The 12005-nt window shown below is 39.9% G+C and overlaps 2 protein-coding genes across 2 annotated transcripts; both read right to left on the bottom strand.

Moving 5' to 3' along the window:
• Positions 1–6082: 6082 nt before the first annotated feature.
• On the bottom strand, positions 6083–6487 carry LOC113332850 (ATP-dependent DNA helicase PIF4-like). The gene has a single exon (XM_026579352.1). It carries the CDS (start codon positions 6485–6487, stop codon positions 6083–6085), a length of 405 nt encoding a protein of 134 aa, XP_026435137.1.
• Positions 6488–7510: 1023 nt separating this feature from the next.
• Positions 7511–9913, bottom strand: LOC113332849. The gene is made up of 5 exons (XM_026579351.1): positions 9869–9913; positions 9404–9459; positions 8961–9290; positions 8615–8840; positions 7511–8530 (listed from the first exon to the last, which is right to left on the bottom strand). The coding sequence occupies exons 1-5, from the start codon at positions 9911–9913 to the stop codon at positions 7511–7513; spliced, it is 1677 nt and encodes a 558-aa protein (XP_026435136.1).
• Positions 9914–12005: the final 2092 nt, after the last annotated feature.

The raw sequence follows: 12005 nt of genomic DNA, 5'->3' as shown, positions 1-12005 counted from the left end.
TGTTAAGCGGAAGTATCGAGATTTGATGCGCAGGCAAAGAATCTACCGTTGGATCTAAATGTGATCTAATCTGAAGGCTTGGAATTTAGGTACTATGGTGTTTTGCAGGGACTTCAGATTTTGATGAACGATGACGAAGCGACCATTGGATGATGAGATGGATCCGATCTAACGGCTGAGAATGGAGACGGGTATGGATATAGAAAATGGGTTTGGGTAAGGGTTTTGGGCCTTGGGTATGCCAAGCCCATATCTTCTTTAAGAACAATTCTTCCTTCTTGAGCCCATTCCTAGCTTTTTGGACGTGTGCTCCATTCTTTGCGGCTTCCTTGCGTAATTCTTCCCTGCTTTTCACCACTCTTCAGCTCTTTTCGCTCCGCAAGTCATCCAGATTTTATTTATTACCTAAAAATGCAAAATTAAGTAAGAAAAATATTTATTCTTGAAAACAATGAAAATACAGAATATGGGATAAAATGTAGAATTACTTCACAAAAGATGAGTTAAATGCCAACAAAAAGGGATAGATATATACATTATTTGGCACTCATCAGTCCCACACTTTGCAATCCCTTGTTTTCATAATTATTATTTCCCTCATCTCATGAAACTCCTCCGTTTGAGCAAAAATCTTGATTTCTTCATATTTTCTCAAATATTGCTCAAACCATGAAAAAGCCAAAAAGTCAAATGGTCACATGACCGACTAGGCTATTCAGGAAAAATATTAAAATATTATTACTTTAACATTCTCAAATATTGATCAAACGAGCAAAGTTCTAATTGTTCATTCGAGCAAAATCAAGAATTTCAGTCAAAGATCAAACTCTTCTGAAAATCCAAAATATTGCTCAAACGCACACCAGAAAATACCAAAAATCTCAGGACTGAGACACGGACATTATGGTGACATGGGCATGCTTCCTTGACCGACCAAGGCCGTCCCTAAGGCTTGCAAGGAGCCGGTCCCACACATCTTTATAATTTTGACCTACTTTGCTCAATTGCTAATATTGGGGTCCAAACTCTTTCCAACCAAATTGGAATTTTCTCAAACGACCATCAGATGGTCCCACGACCACCAAGGGACGGTCTCATGCCCTCTTGGTCGGTCCCTCACTTCTCCATAATTAAGTTTTATCACCTAATGCTCCGACGAGCACTATTCTAATAAGTGATTAAACCATCATTTAAGCATCCCTTCACCAATTGGTCAACAAAGGACTTTGGTGCATGATCACACGAGCACCTGGGCACTACATGGTCGTCCATCATCCCATGTATCCGGTCCCTCCTTCACTCAGTGATTGATCTTCAATAAATCACCAACTGATCAACAATTGATCAAAATTAGGGTTTCGAACTGATGCTCTGCAAATCATAATTTTGAGCAAGTTTAAACACTAATAATTTTATGTTGATTCAGCAGTCAACATCTTAATTAATTGTATAATATTCAGTCCAGCTACCAATATTTTAATTAATATTTTATTTGATCATGCTACCAATAATTCATCAAACGAGCAATATTCGCTCAGACGATCAATATTTGCTCAAACGAGGAATATTGATTTAACCATCAATGTTTAATAAATTTACTCATACGCGAGCAATGTTGCGCAGAGTGGTTATGTTGATTCAACTATCAGTATTCAATGATTTATCATATGAGCAATATTTACTCAGACGAGCAATATTTGCTCAAACTATCATCATGGTGATTCAAGAACTATACGTCTCAACAAACATGTTCAATCCATGAATCACTGAGCATTCGTCAATCATGCTCGATTCAATAAAACTTAGATTCGCTATCTAATCAAGTCAACGACTGACTAATTAAATTCACATCTGCTTTGCAGACTCCACGTTCGTGAGACATCAATCACCCCACATGGGGGATATCAATTAGGGTTTTGGTCTGGCGCCCTACAACATGTGTGTTCATCCACGATGAGAAATGTGAGTAAGTCGTGCAAGCAGTTGAGGGAGTTATCAAAATGGTGGGTGAACTCCGCACGACTTGGAACTGGTTAACACACGCCCACTTTCCCACTCTTTCACTCGAGCAACCCTCGCACTTACTGGAGATCAATGTGTCTACTATTCTGGCAATACAAATAAGTCTCTGAATCCACGATTGAAGGACACACAATTTTTCGAGTAATCACTCTCAAGAATTCCATCAATCGACTAGAACTTAATTGAACTCAACAGTTCACAGAAAACTTACAGAAACCCACAATACATTCACAATCCTTAATTATCATTGGTCTCTCACAATCCTTGAATATCATTGATCTCACACAATTCTCAGCTTCCCTCCTACAGATCAACCCATCTCCCTCTTTGTGACCGAATTGACTCTGGAACGACCATTGACTTGGTTTAGGCCGGAGTTCTACAGATTGATCTCTCGAACTCAAAGCACTCCCGTGCAGTGCATCTGTTTCAGATTAAGCAGTTTGCTCGGTTGAGGAGTCTCGTCCGCATGGTCTTCTCTTCACTTCCCTAAAAACCCAGCAAATCGTTTTCCCCCATCAATAGATTGACGACCACAGCGGGAGATTAATCTCTCGGTTGCAATCTCAAACTTTCACAAAATGGTTGATCTTAGGTAAGGTTCAGTTACAAATCCTAACACAAACAACTGCTAGCACTAGCAACAATGGTGGTACCCCATAAACTACTCCCGCTTCCAACAACGATGCTGGTGATACCACTCCTCCTCAAAACAACATCGACAACCATCCCCTCTTCGGCCGGACTCCTGAGGAAATCAGAGAAAATCCTCCTACCATAGCTGATATTATGAAGGTGCAAGAGACTCTCGCCAAAAATCAGATTGACATGGCTGCAACACAGAAAGAGCTGTGCAATTATCTCAAAACTCTCACTGACAAGATGTCAGAGAAAACTCAGGAGAAGGGAAAAGCCAAAGAAACATCTTCGACTGCTGATCCTGAAGTCACTCCAATCTACGTAGTAGACGATGATGAAGTCCATAAGGCTGCAGATAATCCACCAACGAAGGCACTTGCAGGCTTTATCACCCATGAAGACCTGGAGCGCTTTATATATGGAGGATCGAGGAAAATACAAATCATCATTTGCTCACCGTTATCAACCTCCATATCATGTTGCTACGCAAAGAATTCCTCTCCCGAAGGGCTATACCTCTCTGATGTTCACACTGTTTAACGGAACGGGGAACGCTCGAGAACATGTCTCCCAATTCCTGGAAGAACTAGGAGAACATGAACACAATCATGTCGTCCGTTTGAAGGAGTTCTCAAAGTCTCTGACAGGCCGAGCATATACTTGGTACAACAACACTTTTGACTTTGTATTTTTGGCGGACGGAATACACAATGTACTGTTGCATGCCAATAATTTCCCACACACTTTCTATACACGTGTAGCTTTCTCATTTGCATTTTTGAGGCAACCTCAAAACTAACAGAATAGATAAAAGCGAACTAAGTCTTTGAATATTCATTTTTCTACGTTGGGATATTAGATTCACCAAAAGTGAAGAAAATATTGATTTATATTTTTGGTCTAAGCTTAGTAAACGTTAAATTACGATTTATATTCACCGTGTTCTCAGCCTTCCATTTAGATGCGTGTAGAATAACAAGTCATAGTGAAGCAAGGTATGCCAGCATCAGAACGAAAATGAAATAGAATAACATGTCATCGTGAAAGCAATGTATGCCAGCATCAGAACGAATATTTCATCTAGCAGCGCTTAATTATCTAGTGTTGTCATTAGTTAATACGTAGTTACCAACGCGTACGAGTTACCAAACCATGCACAATAATTTTAAAAGTTATCAAACCATTATATAGACCCAATCAATTTGTCAAAACTAAAATAATTTTAGGACCTAAAAGTAAACTAATCAATTTTCAATGAAACAACAGTCACCCATTTCCTTGTCAGAATTTGGCTTTTGTCCTTCGTTGGAAAGTACCTTATGTGAGCATTTCTGTGTAGGCCACATTATCCGTTTCTTTTTTTTTTCTGATTCAAAATGCAGGGAACTATTATTGATAATGACTTGAAAATACTACATTGTTTGTATCCTCCAATATTGCTCCTGTAATTAGGCCTGTCAATGGATACCGATTTTTCGTTAGCCGATACCGATAATCCGTTAGCCGTTACCGCTATCGTCCGACATAGCGGTAAACGGATATCCGATACCGATAAGTTAACGGATAATCCCTTTTTAACGTAACGGTAGTGGAACCGTGCATTTCCGTTAGGTTTAGTTCCGTTATCCGCTAACGTGCGTATTGCACGTGTAAATTTTTTCTCTTGTGTTGTGTTTGTGTATCGTCGAAAATGGAGATGGAGTCATGGAGATGTCTTTTTCTTTTCAAAAAACATGATTTTTTCTTTTGGTAGAAGCCTAAAACATCTGAATATTTGTATGTCTGTTTTTGTGTGTGTGTGACATGGATTTAGAACCTGTTTTGTTGGATTTAATAGCTGATATGTGTTTTTAGCCTATTTTCTGTTTGTACCGGATGGTAACGAATAAATATCCGTTATCCGATAAATCCAACGTAATGGCAACGTTTTTTATTTTCCTATTTTCACCGGAACTTAACGGATAACAGATATCCGCTAATTTTTAATGACAGCGGCAACGGAAGAGACAATATCTGTTACGTTAACATCCATTGACAGCCCTACCTGCAATAAAACTTGGAGGATAGTTTAACCAGACTTGAGAAACATTAAAAGCTCTAGCGTGTTTTGCCAGCTTATTTTTCCTATTGATTATTTTTCCTATTGATTATTTTTCCATATTATCCGTTTCTTCACCCGTTTTGTTCGCCCGCAGCAAGAGGGAATTTTTTTTTGCGGCTGTGCATCTCGAGAGCGCCACGTAAAGCTGCCATGACTGAAAACAGGGATTCTCAAATCGATCCCGACGTATTTTACTGACTGAGCCAACTTTATGGGAAATTGTCTCGTTGTCATCCGTACTGCGACATCCGATGCAGATGGTGTCGGGAAAATACGTGGTATAAAAACCACATCTCCAGCTTTATCTCCCGTCAATATTGTCGCCACTATGACATGATCCATGCATATTTCCACCCTCATCCTGGTGACGTTACACAGTCCATTGGTGGGTGCGATGTTGCGAAGCATCATAACAGGGCATCCAACTTTCAGGTCCGACTTAAACGGTGGCAAACCGGCGGGATTCTGCTGGTTCAGTGTTTCAGTTGCATAATTTTCCGGATTCTGTTCATTGTATCTCACGGATCCCTTATCTGAAATCTCCTCCGGCTTGTCTGCTGCTAGGTATGAGTGGTATTTGCCTGGATAATATTGTAGTATCAATTGGTTGATTACCGTCACATCATCGTTTCGGGGGCACAAAATCATTCGTTCGGTCATATAGCTCAGTGTTGGATGCCCATTTCCTCAATTCTAGGATATACAGACGATATAAGATTTTTTAGATCTTTGCATCTTTTCATCGAAGGCGGTAGGCGAATTTTCGGCTCTGGATCCTCTCCCACCTGTAACCATATCGATTTGAAGTTTAATGTTCAGTCATCCTGGAGAATGTTCAGTCAACGTATTAATTAAGAAATGTATAGTAACTTGAGTGGCTAATGATTTAGCCATTTAGGGACCGTGAATGAGTAGCCATAACATTTTTAGCTATTTGTATCAGATGCAGTAACAAAACTCGGTTCAAAAAAACAGTATTATAGCTTCCGAAAGATGTTGAATATGATTCACAATGGATCATGCATACCTTTATTAGGTAATCAGCAAACTCCATGTTCTCCGCATCTCCGCTTTCGAGTCTCATATTGTGTATAAGCTTTAGCACATTTACACCCGTCCAAAAATAAGAGCTTCGCACGCATGCAGATACAATCTCCTCTCGGCTACCCCTTGGGACTACCGGTAAAGTTTGTTTGAAATCTCCACCCAGCACCACGGTAATTCCTCCGAATGGTTTGATGTTTCTTCTCACGTCTCTTAAGGTTATGTCAACAGCTTCAATACAATATTTGTGTTGCATGGCCACCTCATCCCATATTATCAATTTGGTGTTTCTACAAAGTTCCCCCTCCATTTCGAATCCTCAGCAGGATTCAACAGTATCTTGAAAGTAGAATGAGAGGTACGTCCACCACTTAGGAGCAGTGCTGCTACACCGCAAGATGCCACTGTCAAAACAATGTTACCTTTTAGTCGACATTTTGCCGCCACAGTGTTGTATACAAACGTTTTGCCTGTTCCTGCACTTCCATTCAAAAAGAAAGTTTTCCCAGCATTGGTTTCCACGGAATCTATTATCATTTCGAATGCCCTTTTTTGTTCGGCGTTCAATTTCTCAATATTAGAAGAAACAGTCGTTTCACTGACATCGAATTGCAGTTGATGGTTCTCCCATATCAGTCGGTTTCCAATGATTTGGCTCCACTGTCCAGAATATTTCGGCATTGTATCGAAGTCTCCACAGGTCCTTTCCTCCTTCGTGTAGTATCTTTTCTAATAGATAGAGACCGTAATCCAAAACTTGTTCCTCCGTTGGATTTTTAATCCCGTAAAGCTGTTGTATCCTATAAGGCAAGTCATCGCAGATGTACCTTCCAAATGTGTTCCATAAAACCTCAAGGTCGGGTTGGAGAGCAATGTACCAGTATTATTCCGAATAACTGCCGCAATTGATGTCCGGTTTTGATTACAGCTACTTCTTTCAAGCATTTTTCCCATTCCCCATCATCTTCCAATAGACCCAGTTCTATGCACGCAGCTTTGAATGTTAAGTGTTTCTTCCGAACTCCATTTTTTGTTGTTGTCCTCAACTGCTCAACCGATTTGGCCCCCGCAACGAAATACAGCCTACCAATTGCAAATCATTGTTTTCGAGATGTCCACCTCAACTCTCTCTTGCTACATACACAATGTTCTGAGAATTCTAGATAAGTATATGGTGGCGCATCAGGATGTAGTGCGTTGTATTCAAAGTAACCCATCAGTGTCCTTTTGGTGTTCTCTGCTTTTGCTTCTATGTCCAAAACCTGCTTCTCAGGATCGTATACCACTTGTTGTTAGCCTGGTAGGTGCACTGAAAGGCGTTGCACCTTTGGGTTCTCTTCATGCAATCTATATCCTAAAACACGCCAAAACGCCTCATGTGGTCCGACGTATCTAGCATCAACATACTGTTTGATCTCATTGTCACCACCAGCAACCAGGTTGTCCTGTCGTGCCCCTTGTAAATATATTTGGGTATATACTTTACAGCTTGTACACTGGCACACACCTCAACATTGATATGGCAGTTAAACATGTGTGTGAGGTGTGGGTTGTAAGGGACGATATCCATATTCGTGAATGAGTTATTTCGATAGCGAAATACTCGTCCATCATTACGTCGTCTGTAGATCGGATACCCTTCGTCAGGCAATGAAGTGGATGTTGAATACTGTTTGGGATACTTCTTTGTGCACTTACCCTCATTCATGCATCTGGTTTCCTTGAACCACACGGTCCATGCACCATACATTTTTGGATGGTCTCAAAGAGAAGAGGATCATCTACCTCATCCGGGAATTCTGCGCATACTATATTATCCACCTTCTCTGGCGTGTGGATCTTATCAGCCGTGTCTAAGAAAATCAACGCGTGCATGTGGGGCAACCCTCTCTTCTGAAACTCGATTGTGTATACATGTGTCACCGTTGTCTCGAATGCCTTATTTTGTTGTATCTCATCCATTAGTGCCTTACGCTTCATCTCAAACACTCTAGCTAGTATATCAGGCCTTTCGTATGGCTGCTGGTGCTGGAACAAAGAACCCCTTATTTCTTCCCAATTGGGGTTCGCTGTCATAGTTAGAAAAATATCTGGGTGATGGTTGTACCTGGTGATTGCCATGGAATCATGGTATATCTCGTCCATATATCGGGGGCCACATGTGAATGAAGATGGCAAGATCAATGGTAGTCCTGTTTCAGCAGGGTTTTGGTTGGATGAGGCCATCTTGTAGACTTTTTTGTAATTCTGAGCATGCAATTTTAGTTGACCATGTTTCATCCATTCAAGACGATTCTGTTCGGTTGCTGCCCATGCGTCCACCAGAAATTCCTGTAAAAGCATTCCGCCTCTCAGAATTGTTGAATATTCACCCACCCTTGGAAACAGTCTATAGCCATAATAATCCTTTTGGCTTAATCGTACTTTTGTTGGTTTTTTGAGTTCAACATTCCAACGAACCATGTCTGGCTCCCAACTCAACTCGTCGTATGGGAATAAAAGGACATAATGCAGAGGCAAGTAAGCCGGATGGCATTCATTAATTCTTTCTAGATAGCGACTTCCTTTCAGATGCAGCACAATGTCACGTACTCCTGATTTTATAGTCCCATCTCCTGGTAGAATAACGGATACCTCATCTATGGTTGGAAGGTTATAGCGCCTCTTATCCTTGTCGCTCTTGCACTGTAGGGAAACATAGACATCCTTCTCCGTCGACGGAACCTCTTTCAAAATTTAATACGCCTGCTTATATTTCTGGACAAACAAATTGTTTTTCAATAAAACTTCTTGTATGATCTCGAGAACCTCCTTATCTAGCATTGGGTTGTCTTTCATACGTTTAGATACAACGTCTGATGGATCATAAATGTACAGCTGAGAGTATGTTGCTCGATCGCCATTTTCAGGTAAAAGGGTGCTTGTTTGGTGACGGAGCTCTCCGTGAATTGTAAACACTAGTGGGCCTTTCCCCTTCAGTTCTCTAGGTTTCAGTGTGCACCCAAGACTCGTGAAAGCATTGCAAGAGTTGTATCTGTATAAAAAATAAATGGCAACGCTTTTATTTGAGAAGATAATTTCGTATGAAACAACATGGACGATTCGTCGATGACTGTGATGGGATATGTAACTCGTCGGATTAAAAATTGGCTACCTTGGCATATATCTCTGGAACAATCTTGCTAGTCTGTGGGTTCCTTCGTACAACTCTTTCAGCTGTTGAGGTGGTTCTTTCAGGTTGGGTAGTCTTATTCTTCCCTCCAAACAGCAGGATCCAAACAGTGGGTTCTTGGGGGAAGATTTGGTGAGTCTCTCGTCCATGAAGTGCAAAGCTCCACAATCTTTACATTTTACATTCATACTTCCAAGAGAATTTCGCACGTTAGGATACAAACATGAGTTTGCATGTGCGCTAGCGTCGTTGGATAAAGAAGTTGTACTTTCTGTTTCGCTGTCAGACGCAACTTCATCACCGGTAATGGCACTATGAGAAATAACAACAGCAAGTGTTACAAAACCATGAATTGATTAAATTTCAAAGATTCATTCAGGGGAGTTGACCTTCCGGCAAGGGGATAATAAATTCAAGGTACTTACATCTCATAAAATTCCTCGTCGACGACGTTACCCGAGTTATGGCTGCCAGCGGGATCCTGTTTGACCCAAATAAGAAGATACGGATAAAATGTCTGATAGGGATGACATCACATGGTTGCAGTGTGTGTAGCAATTGGTATTGTAATAAATGAAAGTGTCTGACCAAGGAATTCCAATTCCATATTAAGGGAGTGATATATAGTAACAGATATTTACTGTCTGTTTTATTACTATCTTTGTCTAGCTGTCAGTCCAGCAATGTAATCCGTCTAGCTGTCAGTTCAGCTATTTATACAGTCTGTATGGTCCTAAGTATTACACGTGTGTGGCTACATTTAGTCCTTGTGATGGCTGTCTGTATTAAAGACATTGGGTTGTCTTCTGTTTGTAATTATCAAGAATTCTATTTCCTCTTCAATCTTTGTGTCACTATGGTATCAGACACCAAACTCGACCCAATCTCACATTCTGTTGTTGCTTAATTTCAATCTTCATCAGTTTCATCTTCATCTTCAATATCTGTTTCTCTCATTCTTGTTCTTCTTTCTAATCAATTCTACATCACTTTTCTAGATCTGAATCTTTCTTCTTGCTAATTTCTTGAATCTTTCTTCAAATATGTTGAATGGAGAATCCAACAGCTACCTCAATTTCTAGGGTTCATTTTAATCAATTAACCAGTATTGTTCAGCTCAAACTGAAAGATGATAATTTTCTCATATGGAAAGCTTTAATGCTACATGTGATTCGTAAATTCAAACTGATGAAATATATTGATGGTTCTTATGAATGTCCACCACAATATACAACTCGAACTAATGCAAATAATGGAGTGGAAAATCCGTTATACACAGATTGGATGGATGGGGATGCTACAATTATGATGTGGATTACTTCTACCATCTCAGATGCTGTTATTTCCTATTTTGCTACTACATCTTCATCTTATGAGCTATGGAAAGGTATTTCTGATCGCTTTGCTCGCATCTCATCTACTCATTCTATACAATTAAGAACAGAGCTTATGAATATCAAGAAAGGAAATTCTACAATAGCTGCTTACACTAGTGAAATCAAGACTATAACATATCAATTAGCTGCAACTGGCTCTATAGTATCTGATGATGAAATTGTAGTTATTACACTAGGGGGGTTAAATGATGATTATAATTCTTTTGATACCTCTGTAAGAATGAGAACTCCTCCTGTGTCAAGTCTTGAATTACACAACTTGTTACTTAGTGAAGAGATGGTTATTAATAGCAAAATTGCAAGTTCTTCTCTTGAATCCACCAATAGAGCTTTTTATGCATCTGGTCATACCAATGGTAGAGGCACTTCTAGAGGTTTTCACAGGGGTGGTAGAAATTCATATACTGGTAGAGGTTTTGGTAGAGGTAATGGTATTTTACCTTCTCCAACAGCATCAAATACTTCATTTCCTACTTCTGTTCCAAGACCTGCTTCTTTTGGCTCCACAACTATTTCCTCTGGTGAGAGACAAACTTGTCAGATATGTCAAAAATATGGTCATGCTGCTGATGAATGTTGGAATATGATGAATTTCTAATATCAAGGGAGAAATCCACCAAGAAATCTCTGGAGTCGACAAATTATTTGCGTGATCCAAGTCCGCGAACCCAGTCCGCAAACCGACGAAGTTCTCAAACCCGAGAATTTCTTCTGGAGTTTGTAAACTCTATCCGGTGTCTTAAGTCCGCGAACCTAGTCTGCGAACTTGAGATGGTTATATATCTAAAGATGATTTCTAACCTTAATCTTAAAAGACTAAGGAATGCTTTTGCAAACCGTGGCTATAAAAGTTCATGAACTGATTCATGTGGATCGAATCATCTTTGCTTGAACTGTGTCTTGTGTAGTTACATAAGATCTCATAGCAATTGAACAACTCTCTAACTAGTTCATTTGAGTCACTTGAACTTGTTATGGTGAGGAAGAACATGGTTGGTATGAAATGCTCAAATGACTAACCTTTTGGTTGACTATTGTTGAACCAACAATGTACATGTTTGGGTGCGGTTAACAAACCTAGAGGCGTGCATTTCATTTGTGTGTGACAATCTAAGTTTCCGATCTAACGGTTGAGAAATATTAGCTTGGATCTAAATCAGGTTTTTATCTAACGGTGGATATTGATTGCTTTGTACCTAAGGCAAAACCCTGATTTGAGAGACTATATAAGGGGACATCTAGCAACTGTGCAAAACTAACCCCACACGTCCGTGTGATACTAGTTTGATTGCTAGAGTCGATTCTCCTTTAACCTTTGGTTTTCTTCTTCTAAAACCAGGTTAACGACTTAAAGACTTCATTGGGATTGTGAAGCCAGACCGATACTACTTTTATCGTAGTTGTGTGATCTGATCTTGCATCTTCTATCGTATGAGTACAATATTATTGATTGGCTTGAGATCGTGAGAGTTCTACGATAGGCAAGATATAAAAAGTAATCACAAACACCTTCGTCTCATCGTTTTTTATTCCATGACATCTTGTTTCGCTACCATACGATTAAGATTGTTGTGAGGTGATTGACTAATCTAGGATGTTCTTCGGGAATATAAGACCGGATTATCAATTG

This window comes from Papaver somniferum, unplaced genomic scaffold, assembly GCF_003573695.1.
Source record: "Papaver somniferum cultivar HN1 unplaced genomic scaffold, ASM357369v1 unplaced-scaffold_132, whole genome shotgun sequence".
NCBI lineage: Eukaryota > Viridiplantae > Streptophyta > Magnoliopsida > Ranunculales > Papaveraceae > Papaver > Papaver somniferum.
Note: the sequence above shows the minus strand (reverse complement) of the source record. Positions and strands in the feature narration are given on the sequence as shown.

Coding starts and splice junctions, on each gene's coding strand:
- LOC113332849 (XM_026579351.1), bottom strand. CDS start 9,913: ATGAAGATGAAACTGATGAAGATTGAAATTAAGCAACAACAGAAT. Junction 9,291..9,403: donor GACGAGGAATTTTATGAGAT/GTAAGTACCTTG, acceptor TATTTCTCATAG/TGCCATTACCGGTGATGAAG. Junction 8,841..8,960: donor TTCCAGAGATATATGCCAAG/GTAGCCAATTTT, acceptor TTTTTTATACAG/ATACAACTCTTGCAATGCTT.
- LOC113332850 (XM_026579352.1), bottom strand. CDS start 6,487: ATGCCGAAATATTCTGGACAGTGGAGCCAAATCATTGGAAACCGACTG.